Genomic DNA, 23,102 nt, shown 5'->3' on the forward strand with positions numbered 1-23,102 from the left:
ACTCGAACACTGTATATTGTTACAAATTTGGAGGTTATGTCTGTTATGATTGAGTACACCTGTATATGTGAACACTGGATTCTTCAATCATCAATCATCATATATAACTACAGCTAATTTCATATATTTACTATACTATAGCCAAGGGGCTCCATCATTTATTTTTATGAAAACGACTGTTCATTCGGCTATATTGAATCTTTGATCTCTCTCTGACTCTAAATTGTTTTTCCTTTTTTGTTTTTAAATATACTATTGATATTTAAAAATGTCGGACAACGAGAAGGAGGAAGCTCGTAATCTAGTAAGTAATTTACCTTTTGCCTAACATTTATCTAATCATAATGACCTTGTCAAAATAAGATAATAAGAATTATCAGATTACTACTCAGAAATTAACTCTCGTTCTATTTTAATAACATTTTTTTAATATTCGAATCCACCAAGTTCACTAGGTTATGTTTTCATTTAATTTTTATTCTATATATTGTTTTTATTCTATATATTATTCTCTATTAACTAAAAATATAAAATTATTACATTTCAATTGTGTTAATCAAAATATATAACATGGAATTATCACTTGCAGTAAAGATTATTTTTTTTCTCTATTGTTGAAAATATTTAAATTCAGTGGCTAAATTGAGAATAAATATGATAGTCAACTTATATATCGAAAAGTTTAATAATATTTTTATTTTTCTTTCAGCAAATGGAATTTGAATGGGTACTTCATGATGAAATACACCCATGCTTACAACAATTGAGATCAATACTGACAGTAAGTTTGAATAAATTATTTGTCCAACATTATAAAGTTTTCTTCTATTTTTCAGGAATGTTGTTCGCGATTTCCTATGGCTCTATTTGGTAATGATCAACAATGTAAAGTTGATAGATTTGTTTTTTCGTCTCCACACGATCAAGTTAAATGTGTAGTTGTACTTACTGGTGACAGTATTACGAATGCTGTAAGTTTTTATTTTCAGTTAATTTATAATTATAAAAAAAAATAATCGTCAGTTATATATATTTAATTTGAAATCTTATAATTTTTGAAAAGTGTTGAGAGACATTTACATTCGTAATTTGTAATAAATAAATTTTTAATCTATAATTAAAAACAAAGTATCTTTTAGAGGTGCAATAAAATAACAATAATGAATTATTTTAACAATATTTGAGTTAAGTCTTGCTCTGCATTTCGTTGCGATGGTTTTTAATCAATCATATTATTGATTTTATAAAAGTATTTCATTGCTCACTGTTACATTCACTCAGTGTCAATTGAAGATGTTTTACATTCACGCGGCATAGATTTATTAGAATTTTTTATGGATATAGTTATGTACTTTTATTTATTATACCGTATATTTTAATTGATATTTCTAAAAAACGAATAGTAAATAATACGAATATATTATCGTCATAAAAAACATTTTTTTAAATCGAAGTCAGCTTTTCGATGAGAAATTTTTATTAAAATTATTTAAAAATTAAATCTTAAAAATATGTGGAAGTTAAATACTCAACCCAATCGTTAAACAAATTAGAGAAAATAGTAAAAAATCTACCCTTGAATTTTTAAGTTTTTATATATTTTAATAAATTTGAATTGCATCGAAATCTTGGAGGATTATTTTGAGTCAAAATGCGTTGAACTTATGTTATGTCAGTGTTGCCTTTGATTATAATAATAATATTGTCTTTATCAAATAGCTTGCTTAATATTGCTACAGGCTTCGGATTTGTGGTGGAAATTTTTCATGCAAAAGATTATTAACAATTAAGATGACGTAGAAGAAACACAATAGTTTTATAAGATCATTTAAATACACGCAGATGTGTCTCATTATGCATGAGAGTCTGAACAGTATATCCATTCATTTTTATGCAACGGTTTAATAAATTTTAGTTTCTTAATCAAAATAATTTACTTTTTGGTATAAATTGATATGATAAAATAAGTGATAGTTATTAATACTCTCTACTCTTTGATGCACATTTTTTTTTTCAAATTTCAAATGATTAAGATAATTAATGTACCTGAAGTTCCGAACGTTCGTAAGAAAAAATAGTATTTTTTAAAAATAAGAACACTAGATCGGGTTAGCAAGCTGATTTTTGGTGAGCTTCTACATTTTCAACCTAGAAAGCTACAAAAAAATCATCAACCCTCTAAGACCTCCGGAACAACCCCTAACACCCACCCTTATGTTATAAAAATTCGTATGGCCTAGGCTTATTGGGTTAGCAAGCTGATTTTTTATGAGCTTCTTCATTTCAAACCTATAAAGCTTTAAAAATCATTAACCCCTCAGACCTATTGACACCGTGTAACAGTCCCATAAAGAGCGTTTTTTTACTGAAATGACAAAAATTTGACAGTGAAAAATTCATGTCTCGGTGTCCACAGTAGATTAAGGAAAAACAATCAATGGAAATCGTAGAGTGTACTCTTATAAAGATTTCCATAGCCTTAATAGATCGATCGACCCCATAGACACCGAGTAAAAGCCCGATAAAGGGCGTTTTTTGACTAAATTCCTAGAAATTTGACAGTTAAAAATTCATTTCTCGGTGTCCACTAGAGATTAAGAAAAAAACTCATGAAAATCTCAGAGTACACTCTAAGAAAGATTTCCACAGCCTTAATAGATCCATCGACCCCATAGACACCGAGTAAAAGCCCCGCAAAGGGCGTTTTTTCACTGAAATGACAAAAATTTGAGAGTTAGAAATTCATTCCTCGGTGTCCACAGGAGATTAAGGAAAAAAACTCATGAAAATCTCAGAGTACACTCTAAGAAAGATTTCCATAGCCTTAATCGATCGATCGACTCCATAGACATCGAGTAAAAGCCCCACAAAGGGCGTTTTTTTACTGAAATGACAATAATTTGAGAGTTAAAAATTCATTCCTCGGTGTCCACAGGAGATTAAGGAAAAAAACTCATGGAAATCACAGAGTACACTCTAAGAAAAATTTCCATAGCCTTAATAGATCGATCGACCCCATAGACACCGAGTAAAAGTTCGATAAAGGGCGTTTTTTGACTAAATTCCTTGAAATTTGACAGTTAAAAATTCATTTCTCGGTGTCCACTGGAGATTAAGGAAAAAAACTCATGAAAATCTCAGAGTACACTGTAAGTCCCGTAAGTGGTTACTTTTGACTAAATTGACAGAAATTGAGTTTTTTAAATTTATTCCTCGGTGTCCACAGGAGATTAAGGAAAAAAACTCATGAAAATCTCAGAGTACACTCTAAGAAAGATTTCCATAGCCTTAATCGATCGATCGACCCCATAGACACCGAGTAAAAGCCCGATAAAGGGCGTTTTTTGACTAAATTCCTAGAAATTTGACAGTTAAAAATTAATTTCTCGGTGTCCACTGGATATTAAGGAAAAAAACTCATGAAAATCATAGAGTACACTCTAAGAAAGATTTCCATCGTCTTAATAGATCGATCGACCCCATAGACACCGAACAAAAGCTCCATAAAGGGCGTTTTTTATGTACCTGAAGTTCCGAACGTTCGTGAAACGAAATCGTTTTTCATTCATAATTTCAACGATATTAAAAAGATCACGCCAAATATTTCTGTAAAACGTTCTTTTGGGGGCTCGAAGGTATAAAAAAAAATTTGAATCCTCTCCGACTTCCGAAACATCCCCTAATGACTACCCATAACTTTAAAAAATTCATAATTCCGTGACTATTAATAAGATCACGCCAATTCTCGCTGAAAATTTTCATTTTGGGGTCTTACAACTATTAAAAAAGTTTGAACCCTCTCGGACTTCCGGAACACCCCCTAAAGCCCGACCTTAACTTTAAAAAATTCATTACTACGTGTCTATTAAAAAGATCACGCCAACTTTTGCTGAAAATCCTTATTTTGGGTACCCAAAGATATAAAAAAATTGGAACACTCTCCGACTTCCGGAACATCTCTTTATGCCACCCTAATGACCACCCTTATTGTTAAACAATTCATAATTTCGTGACTATTGAAAATATCACGCCAATTTTCGCTGAAAATTTTCATTTTAGGGTCTCACAACTGTTAAACGAGTTTGAATCCTCTCTTACTTCCGTCACACTTTGTTTCATTTTCAATAAATAACTCAAAATTCTAGCGTTTGAGTTACAAATGAATCTTTTACGTTTTTATCCCAACTTTTAGTTTAAAAAAATAATTTTTATTTTTTACTCTATATTTAGGATTAAAGATTAAATTTTCAGCTTCTAATTCCGATTTTGGGATTAAAAATTAAAAATAATATTTTTAATCACGACTTTGGGGTCGTAAATTTTAGTTTTAATTTTCAATGCAAAATTTCTTAATTAAGAAATTTGCAACCCTGAGTAAGACTAATAACTTCCCGATTTTTTTTAATTTTCAATTTTCTTAGCAGGAAGTTAAAAAAATTAAAATAAAAAAAGTTCCCCACACGATAAAATATTTTTATGATTTAAGAAATTTTGAATCGATTGATACCCTCATTGTGGAAACATATTTTGAATTGTTAACTAACTTTTTTTTTAAACAAATACACAATAAAAAATTTCTCGTCAAATTTAACACAAAAATTTGTGTTAATGACTTTTTTTACACAATCTGTGTTGAATCAACACTCGATTGTGTTGAATCAACATACTTAAATTTTAAATTCTACACACTTAAATGTTAAATTCTACACAAACATTTTTACACTTGACACAATGAAAAATTTTTTACCGTGTAGAAAGAATTAAAAAAAAAAGTTCTCTACACGAAAAGATATCTTTATGATTCATGAAGTTCTGAATCGCTTCATAACTTCAGTACGGTAACAAATTTTTAATTGTTATCTAACTATTTTTTTTAAACAATAGGAAAAATTAAAATAAAAAAAGTTTCCCACACGATAGGATATCTTTATGATTCATGAAATTCAGAATTGATTAATACCTATATTGTGGAATTGATTTTTTTAATTTTTAACCAATAAATTTATCAAAGAGATAGAAAAATTAAAAAAAAAAAAGTTTATACTATTAACAAGTTCTCCACGCATTAGGAAATAGTTATAATTTAAAAAAAAATACTTGCTTTCCCATAAAAATTTTCTCGGCAACAAATAATCGATATGAAAAAACAATTTTAAGAAAAAATATTTTTAGTGCAAAAATACAATTAACAAGTCTAAAAATATGAGCTTTACGGGGACTTAATGTCCGGATCCGAGGAGTGCGCATGCGCTATTATCTCAAATTGTTGTCGGAGTATGATGGGGAATAATAGTAATGTGAAGCAAACAATAAAAATAGTAAGCGGCTGCTCTGATAATCGAATATTTGTGTTCTCAACTTTTTGTAACTTTTTCTTTTTATTTTTCTTAATTATAATTATAACTTTTAAAAAATCGATACCAGAATATAGGTTTCAAACGATTCCATATTTCATGAATCGTTAAAATTTTCTATCGTGTGGAAAGCTTTTTTTTTTTTAATTTTCTATTTGCTTGAAAAAATTGTTAGTTAACAATCAAAAATTTCTATCCACAATATAAGTATCAATCGATTCCAAAGTTCTTGAATCGTAAACACAACCTATCGTGTAAAGAACTTTTTATTAACAATTTTTGCGATTTGTTTAAAAAATTTGTTAGTTAATCAAAAAAAAAAAGTTCTCACAATATTTGTTTCAAACGATTCCAAATTTCATGAATCGTAAAAATATCCTATCGTGTGGACAAGTTTTTTTTTTTTTAATTTTTTCTATTTGTTTAAACAAATAATTAGCTAACAAAAAAAATTTGATTTCATAATATTGGCATCGATCAATTACAAATGTAATGAATCGTCTAGAAAACCTATTAATAAATGATCGATTTTAAAAATGTTAACTAATTATTTGTTTAAACAAATAGAAAATATTTTTTTAAAAAAAGTTTTCCACACGATAGGATATCTTTACGAATCATGAAATTTGGAATCGTTTGATACTTAGATTGAAGAAACGATTATTTTTTTGTTAACTAATTATTTATTTAAAATAATACAGATAATTTTTCCGGCATCAAAGAATCAATATAAAAAAAAATATTTTTTTTTTTAATTTTCTTAAAGCAAATATAAGGTTAACAAGTTTAAAACAATTTGAGCTCTACGGGGATCCGATGTACGGATCGGAGGAAGTGCGCGTGCGCCGTGCCTCTCAACCCGTTGTCGGTGAATGATAGAAATAATAATAATGTGAATATATAATAATAACAGGGCAATACTATAATTTGTATTTTCTCCTTTTTTGTAATTTTTTCTAAGTCTAAATTAACTTTTATGAAATCGATTTTTAATAAAAAAAAAAAAGTCTAGAGACCTAGGATCCACCTTTACAAGCATGGTATGTGAGTGTATTCCGTACATGCTTGTAAGTTAAATATATATTATAATATAATAATAATAATAATATTATTATTATTATTATTATTATTATTATTATTATTATTATTATTATACTGTAATATTATATGATATTATATATTATAATGTGTATATATATGTATAATATAAATACTATATAGCATAAATATATTTTTTTTTTTTTTTTTTTTTAAATATCAACTTTAACTCACAAGCATTTGTAACAACCAATACCATGCTCGTTTGGATCCAGTTTCTCTAACTTTTTTTTTTTTTAAATAATTATTAAATATTTTATTTAATAACGTTGGTTGTTAATTTAGACTTAAAAAAAAATATATTACAAAAAAGGAGAAAATACAAATTACCCGAGTATCTGAGCGGCCAATAACTATTGTTATTATCAATAATAATAATATTATTATTTCTCCCATCATTCACCGACAACGGGTTTGAGGCACGGCGCACGCGCACTTCCTCCGATCCACATCGGATCCCCGTAGAGCTCAAATTGTTTTAAACTTGTTAACCTTATATTTGCTTTAAGAAAATTAAAAAAAAAAATATTTTTTTTTATATTGATTCTTTGATGCCGGAAAAATTATCTGTATTATTTTAAAATAAATAATTAGTTAACAAAAATAATCGTTTCTTCAATCTAAGTATCAACCGATTCCAAATTTCATGATTCGTAAAGATATCCTATCGTGTGGAAAACTTTTTAAAAAATATTTTCTATTTGTTTAAACAAATAATTAGTTAACATTTTTAAAATCGATCATTTATTAATAGGTTTTCTAGACGATTCATTACATTTGTAATTGATCGATGCCAATATTATGAAATCAAATTTTTTTGTTAGCTAATTACACCGGCACACAAAAAAAAAGTTGTCTGTACTTGGGACGCGCCACATATATTCCCATGTAATTTGACCCGCTGAACCCGAATTTGAGGTCCGTTTGGCCCCTACACCCTAGGATTTTGAGAAAACTGTAAAAACCGAAAAAAACAGGGAAAATTGGGGTTTTGGTGATTGAAAAATTTTTTAGATTCTAACTATGCATGATTTTCATGTATTTCGATCTGCTTTATACTTATCTGAAGTGTACTCAGACCAGCAGCCATTAAAAGTCTAAGTAAATCCCGAAAAACCATGAAAATTGCGAAAAAAAACAAAAAATTCCCAATATTGTGATAAAAAAAAATGTATTGAGCTAAATATATGATGATTTTCATGTAGGTTTATCGACGACATATAAATCTCCAACTTTTATAACTCAGACGTCTCGAAAACATCAAACAAATGTGCAAAATACCCCGAAAATTGGAAAAAAATCAAATGTAATATAATAAAAATCGAGTTATTATTCAAAATAAATAAAAAAAAATCATATCATTCGATCTGTGGTGCATAAAAAAAAAGTATTTCGTCTTAAGACTTAAAAAAAATTAATTTTTTCGGAAAATATCATCAAAACCCTTTGGATTTGAATTTTAATTCGTTCTCCGCTTATATCTCACCCTTTTATCTTCAAACGTCCTGCATAAAGGGTTTCTCTTTCGTTTCCTCTCTTCTTCGGGTAAATCTCTCTTCAGAGTCCAACAATGATCTACCATCATATTGACATCCACTCATGTTTTGATGGAATGTTTCTTCTCTTTCTTCACTGAAATTACCAAGATTTTCAGGAAAGTGTGAAAGATGAGATTGTAAATAGTGCAATTTTGTATTCACATTCCCTCACAAATTTCGAGATACTTCCTTCAAACTTCCCCAAGCTGCTCTCTCAATCTTGTGCATCTCATACTCAAGACTAGCATCCTGGAATGGAGTCCGCATTTGTGGTACATAAAAAATTCCTCTTTTCATTTTATTTTACCTTATAGCTGGAAATTTTTCGTCAAGGTCCTTAACCCAGTTGCCATTTTATCGAGAGCTTTGACAAAAATGCTTCATAAGGTCAAGCTTGATATAAAGTGGTGGCAGCAAGTACTTGTAAGGATTAATGAGAGATTCTCGCATAACGTTGTGAGAACCATGATTCAAATTCTTTCTTGTTGGCCGTTCTTTTCTACTGTAGGGAATTTTCCGATCGTGACTATCCTACAAACATACAAGAAGGGATATATTGTGAACCAGATTGTTGGCTTAACTAGTGTAGCAATTTTCAGATCACCACAAACTTTTCAATGATTTTTGGTCAAATGAGCTACTGGAGTCGGTGCTTTGAGACTTCGCTTAGACAAAGCAATGAAAAACTTTCACTCCTCGTCCTGAAAGTGTTCGGCTTTAACTCATCAATCAAACTTCTTACATCTGAACAGTCCACTAATGAATTTTCGCCGTTTTAAAAATGTTATCAGATTTTTTTTCCCCTATCACGATAAAAATAAGCTGTTGTATTTTTAGTTAATAAAGTTTTTTTCCTTTAAGCTGATGTTTCAGGGTTTTCACTTCTAGGAACTTTTTGGGCTCAGAATCGATTTCTTGCTTAAATGCTTGTGCCTGTAACCAGGGCACCTCCACGTGGTGACGGCGGGCAACAGGACCGTCTGGCATAGTCCCTGGGTTAACGGCTTGAATGCCGTCATGGCAGGCACAAGTAATAAGTGTTTTACGATGCAGGGACCCGGAATCCCAGTATCGGCGTCTGGTCAGAGTGAGAAAGCAGGCTCGCAGGCGTCGTCATCAAGTGACTGCAGCTCTTCATTAGTGGGTGACTTGGCTTCTGAAGCGTTTAATATGACAAGAAGTGTCTCTCACATATGTAACAAAACTCCAATTGCTTCTGTTACATATGTGGAGAATTTGAAGTAACGAAAAGTCGTAGATCTTTTTCAAACAAATTGAAAAATGTCTACGAAACCTGCTTCGGTATCCAGATTACGAACTGGGAAGCAACTTGGGTACCACATTCACTTTGCAATCGGTGTCACACGATGCTTACTCGTTGGGGGCAGACGAAAAGTAAACAGTGCTTGAAATTTTCAAAACCTGTGATTTGGTCTGCACCAACGAGTCAAAAACTGCTATTTTTGCACGACGGAAGTTTCAGGTTTTTCTTCGACAACCAAACATAAAATTCAATATGCCAACGTAACATCAGTTGTGCCAGCAGAAAAGTTTTGAATGTCGAAGAACCTGCAGCTCCTGAACCAGTGAATGAACATGAAGAGATGGAAGTTGAAGATAACTTTGAAGAAATCGATCCTGAACCCGAAGAGATCCATTCTGAGGATGAAGAATACATCCCGAGTGGTGTTCCTAGAAGTAAAGACCCTGAAGTCTTCGATCAACTTGAATTGAATGACCTTGTACGAGACTTAGGACTATCTAAGGTAAAAGCTGAACATTTAGCCTCAGCTTTAAGGAAAAAAAATTTATTAGCTAAAAATACAACAGCTTATTTTTATCGTGATAGGGAAAAAGAGTTCCGGAAGTATTTTACAAAAGACAGCGAAAATTCATTTGTGTACTGTTCAGATGTAAAAGGACTGATCGATGAGTTGAAGCCAAACACTTACAAAGACGAAGAATGGAGGCTTTTTATTGACTCCTCTAGGCGAAGTCTTAAAGCTGTGCTTCTTCATAATGGAAACTTATTGGCACCGATTCCAGTAGCTCATTCGACTAAACTAAAGGAGACTTATGACAATTTACAGGTTGTATTAGATAAAATAAACTATTCAGAACATCAATGGAAGGTTTGTGGTGATCTGAAAATTGCAACAATATTGCTAGGCCAACAATCAGGGTTCACAAAGTACCCCTGCTTCTTATGTTTGTGGGATAGCCGAGACCGAAAGAATCATTACATTCAAAAAGAATGGCCAACAAGAACAAATTTGAATCCTGGTTCTCACAATGTTACGCGACAATCTCTAATTGATCCTTCCAAGTACTTGCTGCCCCCACTTCATATCAAGCTTGGCCTTATGAAGCAATTTGTCAAAGCTCTGGATAAAGATGGAAACTGTTTTAAGTACTTGGGCGAAAAATTTCCAGCTATAAGTGACGCTAAATTAAAAGAAGGAATTTTTGATGGACCCCAAATTCGGACTCTATTCCAGGATGCTAATCTTGAATATGAGATGAACGAGATTGAGAGAGCAGCTTGGGGAAGTTTTAAGGAAGTATCACAGCAATTTTTAGGGAATACGAAAAGTGATAACTACGCAACTTTAGTTGACGAGTTGTTATACAACTATAATACTTTAGGTTGCTTAATGAATACAAAATTGCACTATTTACATTCTCATCTTTCACACTTTCCTGAAAATCTTGGTGATTTTAGTGAAGAGCAAGGTGAGAGATTCCATCAAGACATTAGTGTGATGGAAAAACGATATCAAGGAACGTGGGATGTAAATATGATGGCAGATCATTGTTGGACTCTGAAGAGAGATTTACCCGAAGAAGAGAGGAAACGAAAGAGAAACCCTTTATGCAGGACGTTTGAAGATAAAAGGGTGAGATATAAGCGGAGAACGAATTAAAATTCAAATCCAAAGGGTTTTGATGATACTTTCGAAAAAATTAATTTTTAAGTCTTAGGACGAAATACTTTTTTTATGCACCACAGATCGAATGATATGATTTTTTATTTATTTTGAATAATAACTCGATTTTTATTATATTACATTTGATTTTTTCCAATTTTCGGGGTTTTTTGCACATTTGTTTGATGTTTTCGAGACGTCTGAGTTATAAAAGTTGGAGATTTATATGTCGTCGATAAACCTACATGAAAATCATCATATATTTAGCTCAATACATTTTTTATCACAATATTGGGAATTTTTGTTTTTTTCGCAATTTTCATGGGTTTTTCGGGATTTACTTAGACTTTTAATGGCTGCTGGTCTGAGTACACTTCAGATAAGTATAAAGCAGATCGAAATACATGAAAATCATGCATAGTTAGAATCTAAAAATTTTTCAATCACCAAAACCCCCAATTTTCCCGTTTTTTCGGTTTTTACAGTTTTCTCAAAATCCTAGGGTGTAGGGGCCAAACGGACCTCAAATTCGGGTTCAGCGGGTCAAATTACATGGGAATATATGTGGCGCGTCCCAAGTACAGACAACTTTTTTGTGTGCCGGTGTTATTTGTTTAAACAAATAGAAAAAATTAAAAAAAAAAAAACTTGTCCACACGATAGGATATTTTTACGATTCATGAAATTTGGAATCGTTTGAAACAAATATTGTGAGAACTTTTTTTTTTTGATTAACTAACAAATTTTTTAAACAAATCGCAAAAATTGTTAATAAAAAGTTCTTTACACGATAGGTTGTGTTTACGATTCAAGAACTTTGGAATCGATTGATACTTATATTGTGGATAGAAATTTTTGATTGTTAACTAACAATTTTTTCAAGCAAATAGAAAATTAAAAAAAAAAAAGCTTTCCACACGATAGAAAATTTTAACGATTCATGAAATATGGAATCGTTTGAAACCTATATTCTGGTATCGATTTTTTAAAAGTTATAATTATAATTAAGAAAAATAAAAAGAAAAAGTTACAAAAAAGTTGAGAACACAAATATTCGATTATCAGAGCAGCCGCTTACTATTTTTATTGTTTGCTTCACATTACTATTATTCCCCCATCATACTCCGACAACAATTTGAGATAATAGCGCATGCGCACTCCTCGGATCCGGACATTAAGTCCCCGTAAAGCTCATATTTTTTTAGACTTGTTTATTGTATTTTTGCACTAAAAAATATTTTTTCTTAAAATTGTTTTTTTCATATCGATTATTTGTTGCCGAGAAAATTTTTATGGGAAAGCAAGTGTAAGCAACGCTATTCTTATTGCCGAGGCTGACGGCTGTCGAGTATCGTGAGGCCCGAGATCTGTGACGTAAGGCCGTACCCCCAGCCCGTGACAAGACTCGCCCCCACTCAACGAGGGTTGAGAGGACTACGAGAGAGATTGTTAGGGGCATTCCGACGCCACCCTTCATGAGGACCTCACGCGATGGGTCCTAGTACAACGTCCTCCAGTCATTGTCATCCCTTAATTATATTGGCTTTTATTAGATGTCTCATTCCGTAGTCATTGTCGGGTTATTACTTGTAGATGTATAAATAAATGTGAGTGGTATACAAAATATAAACCTCGAGTCTTACAGATCAGAAGTGGGATTGGAAATCCGTGTTCCGTGGAAAGTGTGGTGTATTAATGTTATAATAAGTTATAATATATTAATTATAATTGAGAAGTTATTGTCAGTGCAAATATTGTGGTTTCGCATCAGTTTCAAGGTCAATAGGTTGAGTGCTGGGTCAACTCTACTCAATCCTCAAATTTGGCTACTTCGTAGTTAGATCACCCAAGGTCATGTTACTACATCTTCGAAAATTGCAACTTCTCTGAAAAATTAAAGTAGTTAAGAATATCCATAGCTGCGGTCGAGATAGGCTTTGTAGAGGAGTCGTACTTGCAGAAGGAACCAGGACTAAAGCATCTGGAGAAGGTGGAATTATGAAGAAGCAGAACAACTCAATGGTGATCTGTTTTGCAACTGAAATTGCATTCTCAGCGAGTTCACCAGAAATCGGGTGCAGATAATGGATGATGAGTTCAACGCAAAAGAAGTTACTGGATTCAACGTCAGAGTGACATCAACAACGGATGATTACGATAAAATAGTTCATCAGCAAATGAAGAATCAGGGCCTTAAGCTGGTCAACTCATCATCGCTCATTTGGTAATACGACACTGAGTGTCATGGTTATAATGAACGATAAATTTGGTAATGTAGAAGTTAAAAGTAATTAATTATGATACAACTTGAGTTGGTATATTAAGAGGTATAATCAAGTAGGCTTAGTAATGCTTGCTCGATAATAAATAAAGTGTTATTGCAAGTAGTAATTGTAATAGCATGAAGAAATAGTAAATTAATAAATAATGAAGCAGAACTCCGAATTATGCATACCGGATGTAGCATTGATATACTTGCGCGATCAAGTAGTGAGTACTCGCTATGCGGTTCCAAAGAATGTTGTCGCGGTTATAAGTAACTATACATTTTCAAAATAAATAAGCAGTAGTCTTAATCAGAATCACAATATAATTTAGTAACGCCTTGATTTTTAATCGTTACAATTGGATATTAGTTAGCTATAAGAGAGTATAATGATTGATTTTATTAATGTGGAGTTATTGCAAATTGCAAAGATTAACAATTCGGAAAACGAACTTATTATTAGGTATAGTTAGTATATATACTCAAATCTGATTGAAAAATAATGAATAAGCATGTTAATAATATATATAAAATATATGACACCAAGTTTGAAGAAATTATCTTTGGCAAAACTATAAAATAGAACCCGGCGGTCACATATATTTTGTGAACAATACACAAAGGAGAAAGTAGAAACTAGTAAATAGTTATAACGTAGAAATTCGAAATGCCTAAATAACACATGTTGGTATAAAAGTGTTTCTAGTTAAAGTCTTTGAAAAGTTCAAAATATCCTTTTCGTTAGTCGTTGAAAATAAATATTACGTGTGTTGCAAGTAACTCAATAAGTAAAATTCATTGTTGGTAGAAAAATTATGTTGAGTCGAGTTTAAGAAAATTTTAAAAACATATCAACACAAAACAGATGGTTTCAAGGACATAGTATTAGAATTACTATACGAGGAAACCTCGGGTTTAGTTTTCTCACAGCCGAGTCTTTATCTCGCAAGAAACCCTTGTTTTATTACCTTATTGTAAATACTAAAAAGTTGAGTGGCAACCATGTGTCGGTTACAGGCTAAGTAAACTCATCGGTATAATGCACAAAGGACGAAGTAGTTCTACAATAGATTGTAAAAAATTATTGTATAGTGTATTATTGAAATGCTCCTTAGCATTGATTTTAAGCTAGTTAAAACAAAAGATAATTATCTAATTTCACCAACCTTACGTTAGTATGATAGCACTATCATTTGAGTTAGAAAAATCAGATAGTTTTGTAAGAGATGTTATTTAACAAATTTTAACATCTCGTAATAATATCGAATTGGCTAGACATTTTTAAACAAGATGTAAATAAAATAGTTAAGCGTTTGATATCGTAAAGTAGAATTGTCAGTTATAAATTGACAAAGTATATAGTTGATGGATGAAAGTTAAAGATAAATAATTAATAATATTAATGACTAGCAGTCTACCCCGGCTTTGCAGGGTATTTAACAATAATTTGAAAATATAATATAGCCTATGTCATCCGGGGATAGTGTAGCTTCCCAACGGAGAAAGAATTTTGCAAATCGGTTCAGTAGTTCCGGAGTCCATTCAATGCAAACAAACAATCAACTCTTTCCCCTTTATAATATTAGTATAGATTATTGAAGTCGATTATTGTGAATGCTAGGTCATTAATTGATGTACTAATTGCATACTAGAAAGATGAAGAATTAGATGAGCGATTAAATAATTCAGCACTATATTCTAAATTCATATCGGTATTTTTGCGAAGAGTTATCACTGAGCATTGTTAATTAATATCGTACAATACTCGGATGAAGTTTGCAAATTTGAATTGTAATCGAAATTATCATTTTTAAAATCACCATGTGATATCGGACTACTACGAAATTATTAAATGCCCTGCCGACAGAACAAGATTTTAAGATCTTAAAGTAATAGAAACGTCGGTCAACAAGATCGATATTTACGTAATTGCAAAATAGTTTGGTTTGAATCTGTACAGTAGCGCAGTTACTGTCCCTTAAACAATAGTAGTCTTGTTTAAGACTGCGGGTTAATTTTACGACAAGTAATAGTCAGGTAGTAAAGTCAGGTCAACTGGACCTCAAAAAAAAAAGGGGTCGTGGATACTGGTTAGAGTATATTGTCACATCAGCTATAAGGTATCGGTTGTTAGAATTGCTATGGTTTAACATTGAGTACGTTAAGTATCTTAAAGTAAGGGGAACCAGCTATACGTCCTTCTTGGATGTTGAGTGAACGGGATGTGGTTTCTCGTACCTGTATAAAATATGATTGAAATTCAAGCTGGAATTTCAGCGATAAAATATGTGAGCATAGTAACCATTAAAAATTAAATAAAATAATTATTAAGTTATTGTAATTAAGGCTTGATGAAGATGAGATTTATATATCGTCGAGAGCATTACATCTGTCTCTAGCTAAAATGTTAATTCATGTCTTCAAAGTTTCTGACTAGGCTTCGAAGGTGGTCCTGACGAGTGCTGAAGTATCAACTCGTCTGGGATACGTCTGTTGCTCGAGTAACCGTTGTACAGATATTACCAAGTCAGTATGGACGGCAGCGATAGCTGTTGAAGATCTTTCAACAATTGACGATAGTGCATGAGATGCACGAACGTGTGCATCGAGTACGTCATGAACCGTCATTATGATTGTAGACGGAAGACCAGGAATCTTGAAGGGATTTCAGTGGTAAGACGTTACATCGTCGACACTCTTAATCTGTTCTAGGTAAAAAGCTGAGTTGGACTATCACGTTGGCCGTTCAACTCTTGACAGTGTAAAGTTAAGCGGTTGCAGCAACAATCGGCACTTATTAGTGCAAACCTGGAGGAGTTGGTGAACAGCTGGAGTGATCCTGAGTTCCGTAGCAGCTAGGATACTTCATTAGTGCACCGAGTATGAGCTAACTCATTACAAATGGAGGCCAGATGGAGGAGTATTTGCATCCTAATGCTGGCTAGGGAGTCATCGTCCTAGTAGTTGCGTCGAGAGACTGCAAGATTAGGGAATCAATCAAGTGCCGTATGGCAGTAGCTTCTCCGCACTATTAGTGGTTTAATTTGAGAAAGCCGATATGAGTCGTGTGATCGTTGAACGATCGGGCGGTCAGTGATGACCGGGCGACGACTCCAACGTCCTGGTGGTTACGTCGAGAAACTGCGAAGATCTTAATCGATCAAGCGCCGGTTGGCGGTGGTTTCTCCGTACTGCTAGTGGTTTTAGTGATATCTGTCACGAAGCATGCAGTCGTTATTGAGTACTAACGACGTAAATGGGTTAAGCTTGAAATTGTACGCATGAAAATTGAATGGAATGTTAAAATTTAGAGCTGCAGACAAGCTATATGGCGAATAGTGATTCGTATCCGGTGGACGGCTGAGTCAGATACGAAGTCACTGGTGCCAATTGGTCGGCTCTAAAGTTTAAGCATGTATGACTGGATCAGCGGTATAGACACATGCCCTGAGTCCAGTAGGTAGAGAATGCACATGATTATTGTCTAATTGTAATGTGTTGTTGTTTTTTTATAAAAACGAGAACGGCTTTGATCTTACAATAGGAATGGCTGCATGATATTGCATGATATCTTATATTTTTCAAATGCTGATAATACTCGAATATTATTTTAGGTCGAAAATAGTGATATAGCAGGCAAAGTGACATGGTCACTCGAACGAGCAGCTGACCACTAGTCGCGAGGACGCGAGCATCATCAGGACAGCCGACTGTAAGCAACGCTATTCTTATTGCCGAGGCTGACGGCTGTCGAGTATCGTGAGGCCCGAGATCTGTGACGTAAGGCCGTACCCCCAGCCCGTGACAAGACTCGCCCCCACTCAACGAGGGTTGAGAGGACTACGAGAGAGATTGTTAGGGGCATTCCGACGCCACCCTTCATGAGGACCTCACGCGATGGGTCCTAGTACAACGTCCTCCAGTCATTGTCATCCCTTAATTATATTGGCTTTTATTAGATGTCTCATTCCGTAGTCATTGTCGGGTTATTACTTGTAGATGTATAAATAAATATGAGTGGTATACAAAATATAAACCTCGAGTCTTACACAAGTATTTTTTTTAAATTATAACTATTTCCTAATGCGTGGAGAACTTGTTAATAGTATAAACTTTTTTTTTTTTAATTTTTCTATCTCTTTGATAAATTTATTGGTTAAAAATTAAAAAATCAATTCCACAATATAGGTATTAATCAATTCTGAATTTCATGAATCATAAAGATATCCTATCGTGTGGGAAACTTTTTTTATTTTAATTTTTCCTATTGTTTAAAAAAAATAGTTAGATAACAATTAAAAATTTGTTACCGTACTGAAGTTATGAAGCGATTCAGAACTTCATGAATCATAAAGATATCTTTTCGTGTAGAGAACTTTTTTTTTTAATTCTTTCTACACGGTAAAAAATTTTTCATTGTGTCAAGTGTAAAAATGTTTGTGTAGAATTTAACATTTAAGTGTGTAGAATTTAAAATTTAAGTATGTTGATTCAACACAATCGAGTGTTGATTCAACACAGATTGTGTAAAAAAAGTCATTAACACAAATTTTTGTGTTAAATTTGACGAGAAATTTTTTATTGTGTATTTGTTTAAAAACAAAAGTTAGTTAACAATTCAAAATATGTTTCCACAATGAGGGTATCAATCGATTCAAAATTTCTTAAATCATAAAAATATTTTATCGTGTGGGGAACTTTTTTTATTTTAATTTTTTTAACTTCCTGCTAAGAAAATTGAAAATTAAAAAAAATCGGGAAGTTATTAGTCTTACTCAGGGTTGCAAATTTCTTAATTAAGAAATTTTGCATTGAAAATTAAAACTAAAATTTACGACCCCAAAGTCGTGATTAAAAATATTATTTTTAATTTTTAATCCCAAAATCGGAATTAGAAGCTGAAAATTTAATCTTTAATCCTAAATATAGAGTAAAAAATAAAAATTATTTTTTAAAACTAAAAGTTGGGATAAAAACGTAAAAGATTCATTTGTAACTCAAACGCTAGAATTTTGAGTTATTTATTGAAAATGAAACAAAGTGTGACGGAAGTAAGAGAGGATTCAAACTCGTTTAACAGTTGTGAGACCCTAAAATGAAAATTTTCAGCGAAAATTGGCGTGATATTTTCAATAGTCACGAAATTATGAATTGTTTAACAATAAGGGTGGTCATTAGGGTGGCATAAAGAGATGTTCCGGAAGTCGGAGAGTGTTCCAATTTTTTTATATCTTTGGGTACCCAAAATAAGGATTTTCAGCAAAAGTTGGCGTGATCTTTTTAATAGACACGTAGTAATGAATTTTTTAAAGTTAAGGTCGGGCTTTAGGGGGTGTTCCGGAAGTCCGAGAGGGTTCAAACTTTTTTAATAGTTGTAAGACCCCAAAATGAAAATTTTCAGCGAGAATTGGCGTGATCTTATTAATAGTCACGGAATTATGAATTTTTTAAAGTTATGGGTAGTCATTAGGGGATGTTTCGGAAGTCGGAGAGGATTCAAATTTTTTTTTATACCTTCGAGCCCCCAAAAGAACGTTTTACAGAAATATTTGGCGTGATCTTTTTAATATCGTTGAAATTATGAATGAAAAACGATTTCGTTTCACGAACGTTCGGAACTTCAGGTACATAAAAAACGCCCTTTATGGAGCTTTTGTTCGGTGTCTATGGGGTCGATCGATCTATTAAGACGATGGAAATCTTTCTTAGAGTGTACTCTATGATTTTCATGAGTTTTTTTCCTTAATATCCAGTGGACACCGAGAAATTAATTTTTAACTGTCAAATTTCTAGGAATTTAGTCAAAAAACGCCCTTTATCGGGCTTTTACTCGGTGTCTATGGGGTCGATCGATCGATTAAGGCTATGGAAATCTTTCTTAGAGTGTACTCTGAGATTTTCATGAGTTTTTTTCCTTAATCTCCTGTGGACACCGAGGAATAAATTTAAAAAACTCAATTTCTGTCAATTTAGTCAAAAGTAACCACTTACGGGACTTACAGTGTACTCTGAGATTTTCATGAGTTTTTTTCCTTAATCTCCAGTGGACACCGAGAAATGAATTTTTAACTGTCAAATTTCAAGGAATTTAGTCAAAAAACGCCCTTTATCGAACTTTTACTCGGTGTCTATGGGGTCGATCGATCTATTAAGGCTATGGAAATTTTTCTTAGAGTGTACTCTGTGATTTCCATGAGTTTTTTTCCTTAATCTCCTGTGGACACCGAGGAATGAATTTTTAACTCTCAAATTATTGTCATTTCAGTAAAAAAACGCCCTTTGTGGGGCTTTTACTCGATGTCTATGGAGTCGATCGATCGATTAAGGCTATGGAAATCTTTCTTAGAGTGTACTCTGAGATTTTCATGAGTTTTTTTCCTTAATCTCCTGTGGACACCGAGAAATGAATTTTTAACTGTCAAATTTCTATGAATTTAGTCAAAAAACGCCTTTTATGTGGCTTTCATTCGGTGTCTTTGGGGTTGATCAATCGATTAAGGCTATGCAAATCTTCATAAGGGTATAGTCTATGATTTCCATGAGTTTTTTTCCTTAATTTCCAGTGGACACCGAGGAATGAATTTCTAACTCTCAAATTTTTGTCATTTCAGTGAAAAAACGCCCTTTGCGGGGCTTTTACTCGGTGTCTATGGGGTCGATGGATCTATTAAGGCTGTGGAAATCTTTCTTAGAGTGTACTCTGAGATTTTCATGAGTTTTTTTCTTAATCTCTAGTGGACACCGAGAAATGAATTTTTAACTGTCAAATTTCTAGGAATTTAGTCAAAAAACGCCCTTTATCGGGCTTTTACTCGGTGTCTATGGGGTCGATCGATCTATTAAGGCTATGGAAATCTTTATAAGAGTACACTCTACGATTTCCATTGATTGTTTTTCCTTAATCTACTGTGGACACCGAGACATGAATTTTTCACTGTCAAATTTTTGTCATTTCAGTAAAAAAACGCTCTTTATGGGACTGTTACACGGTGTCAATAGGTCTGAGGGGGTTGATGATTTTTTTAAAGCTTTATAGGTTTGAAATGAAGAAGCTCATAAAAAATCAGCGTGCTAACCCGATTAGCCGAGGCCATACGAATTTTTATAACATAAGGGTGGGTGTTAGGGGTTGTTCCGGAGGTCTTAGAGGGTTGATGATTTTTTTGTAGCTTTCTAGGTTGAAAATGTAGAAGCTCACCAAAAATCAGCTTGCTAACCCAATAAGCCTAGGCCATACGAATTTTTATAACATAAGGGTGGGTGTTAGGGGTTGTTCCGGAGGTCTTAGAGGGTTGATGATTTTTTTGTAGCTTTCTAGGTTGAAAATGTAGAAGCTTACCAAAAATCAGCTTGCTAACCCGATCTAGTGTTCTTATTTTTAAAAAATACTATTTTTTTTTACGAACGTTCGGAACTTCAGGTACATGATAATTAAAAAAATTAATTTTATATTTTCTTTCTATCAATAATTATTAGGAAGTGACATTCAAAGTCCAACGTCAGCAAAACGTTTCAATGAGAACAAGTATACAGAATGATCATCCATGGAAATTACAACAGATTCAAGATGCTGCGAATCACCTTCAACAAGCTATTGCTCATATTGACAATGTAGATCGTAATTATTTATTTAAAACATCTGAGGAAGTTTTACATATACTTGCTAATATCCTTGGGTGCCTTCAACGAAGTCGGTCGAGTTTAATTGTGCCTAAAAAGAAAACCATTGATGATTTGATGAAGAGTCGCAATATGGTAAATAAACTCATGAATTTCAGATAGTTCAATTAAGATGACAATAAATTGGGCAATGTAAATTTTGTTTTATTTAGAAATCATTAAATCCAAATTTACCAGAAAACTTGGCAATTAGTTTCTACATTCAAAGCTATAAGCTCATTTTGGCTGTATATCAGTTAGAAAGTACACATGGAAATGTAAAATATGAGTCGCAGCAAGCTGAATGTAATGTACCATGGCTGAATGACGCTTTGATATTATTAACCATAGCTCTACAGCTTTGTCAACGACTGAAAGATAAGGTATGAAAATTTGATTTTTCATCTAACCCTTGACTAGACAGGCAAGCATCTATACGATATTCCTTTAACAGCAATGAAGGTAAAAAAGAATAGTACAATTTAATTTCAAATATCCAATAAAGGCAAAGAAATTTTTTTATTTTTAAATTGAAGCTCGAATAATTTTGCATAAGATAGATTTATACATAATTTTGAAATAATTTAATAACATTTGACGTGAACAAAGTCTATAAAATTCCAATGAAGTAAAATTTTTGGGGTGTGTACTTTTTACCCAGTTTGCCTATTATGGGTTAATAATTTACTGAATAAAAAAAAAAAATAATTATTTTTCTTTGCAGATATCTGTGTTTTCTCAGTATAAAGATTTTACCGTAGGATCAAGAGTTCCATCAGTTATGGGTTTAAACTAAAGTGTATAAAAAAAATTTTATTTATTTATTTTTTTTTTTTTTAAGATAATAAATCGTGTGAATCAGTTTTACTAGATGTGTTCAATTAAAAATGCACACTAATCCAGTGATTAGACCTTTGCTAGAATTTCTTTTAAGATAGACTAATTTTTTCTTTTAATTTTAACTATAAATTCAACGTAAGAATAGTAAGAGTAATGTTAATATAAGAAAATAAAGCCATCTTAAATCGTAATGGAAATCGTTTTTATTCTTGTGTGTGACCATAATCAGACTAATTTTCGAGTGTGTGTGGCTTCTAAGTCGTGTATTTGCATATATATTCTGGAAATTTTTGAAAAGACCCAGTTGGTTTTGGATAGAACGAAAGACTTTTTTTTATTCCAGCCTGTATTTTTATTTTACAGACCGACTCCACTATGTTTTTATTAGCTTCATCCAGCTTTTATCTATTACGCCATGACGCCTTGGTACATAAATAATTTTGAAGCACGCACTGCAGTGAACTTTTTCTTTTAAGTCATTGAAGGATAGAATTTGTGGAAACTTTTCAAGGATACTTGCCAAGCCTTGTTTCAGTCAGAACTTGAAAAAATTTTGATTTAACGAAGTTTAAACAATATCCAAAACTCTAAACAAGCAGTTTTATTAAAATATTTCCAATTTATTTGAATAAAAAAAATTCGACTATTGAAAATTAGATCCTACTCAGTAACTTTCTGAACTTTTGATAATTTACAATTTTCTAAGTAGGATTTTAAAAAAATTTTAATGAGCTTTTAATAGGAAAACCTATACATAGCGATTATTCCAAAGATTTCTCAATATTTTAATATATCTCTTGAACACTAAACCCTTTGAAGACATAACAGTAAATAGTGAAATCTAAGAATTTGATCTATAGTCAGATGATAATCATACAATAAATATTATGTCTTTAAAAAAATATTTAAAATAACATATCCCAAGATGATCTATAAAGTACCAAATTATACAGAAATTTTATTTTTGTATTTGAATAAAACCTGAAATCATAGTATATTACAATAATTAAAAATTACATTAAATAACAAAAAATTCATAAAAAAAATTAAATGAACCCCGGCAATAAAAATAGTAATGTGTGTTTATAACTAGTGTTTTATCTTGAAAAATTTTATTTAAAGTCCAAGCATAAGTTCGTATGAAGTTACAATACACTCACAATCACACAATATTATGAGTTATGTGTTAAATTATGAGCATGTGAATGGATAAATGCTAGACCATTATTTAATTAATTGTTTTAAATACTTGATCTATGAATAAATTTTAATAAACCAGTATTTTTGAAATATTTAAATAAAAAATTATTATGATTTTGTTTTAATAATTCAATAATTAAAATAAAAAAAACGAAGGTAATGAGAATTAGATCTACTATCACCTGCGTTTTGGACATAAATTGATTTATATTTTTTCACA

The 23,102-nt window shown here is 32.0% G+C and overlaps 1 protein-coding gene across 3 annotated transcripts; it reads left to right on the forward strand.

Annotated features, from left to right (window-relative positions):
• The first annotated feature begins 167 nt into the window (after nt 1-167).
• LOC123265067 (protein rogdi) lies at nt 168-21,873 on the forward strand. Of its 3 annotated transcripts, XR_006509495.1 has the most exons (7): nt 168-304; nt 710-781; nt 837-971; nt 20,660-20,938; nt 21,016-21,225; nt 21,297-21,484; nt 21,567-21,873. XR_006509495.1 is itself a non-coding variant. In XM_044728652.1 (6 exons), exons 1-6 carry the CDS (start codon nt 269-271, stop codon nt 21,636-21,638), a joined length of 804 nt encoding a protein of 267 aa, XP_044584587.1. In that variant the 5' UTR covers nt 168-268; the 3' UTR covers nt 21,639-21,873. The 3 variants fall into 3 exon arrangements, 2 of the variants coding, with proteins under 2 accessions (XP_044584587.1, XP_044584588.1); XM_044728652.1 differs by lacking the exon at nt 21,297-21,484; XM_044728653.1 differs by lacking the exons at nt 168-304; nt 21,297-21,484 and adding an exon at nt 386-455.
• Nucleotides 21,874-23,102: the final 1,229 nt, after the last annotated feature.

Source organism: Cotesia glomerata, linkage group LG5 (assembly GCF_020080835.1).
Source record: "Cotesia glomerata isolate CgM1 linkage group LG5, MPM_Cglom_v2.3, whole genome shotgun sequence".
Lineage (NCBI taxonomy): Eukaryota > Metazoa > Arthropoda > Insecta > Hymenoptera > Braconidae > Cotesia > Cotesia glomerata.

What these genes read in the sequence shown, in the direction of transcription:
- LOC123265067 (XM_044728652.1), top strand. Translation starts at nt 269, where the DNA reads ATGTCGGACAACGAGAAGGAGGAAGCTCGTAATCTA. An exon ending in AGGAGGAAGCTCGTAATCTA is followed by an intron (nt 305 to 709) that starts GTAAGTAATTTA and finishes TTTTTCTTTCAG; the next exon opens with CAAATGGAATTTGAATGGGT. An exon ending in GTCAACGACTGAAAGATAAG is followed by an intron (nt 21,226 to 21,566) that starts GTATGAAAATTT and finishes TTTTCTTTGCAG; the next exon opens with ATATCTGTGTTTTCTCAGTA.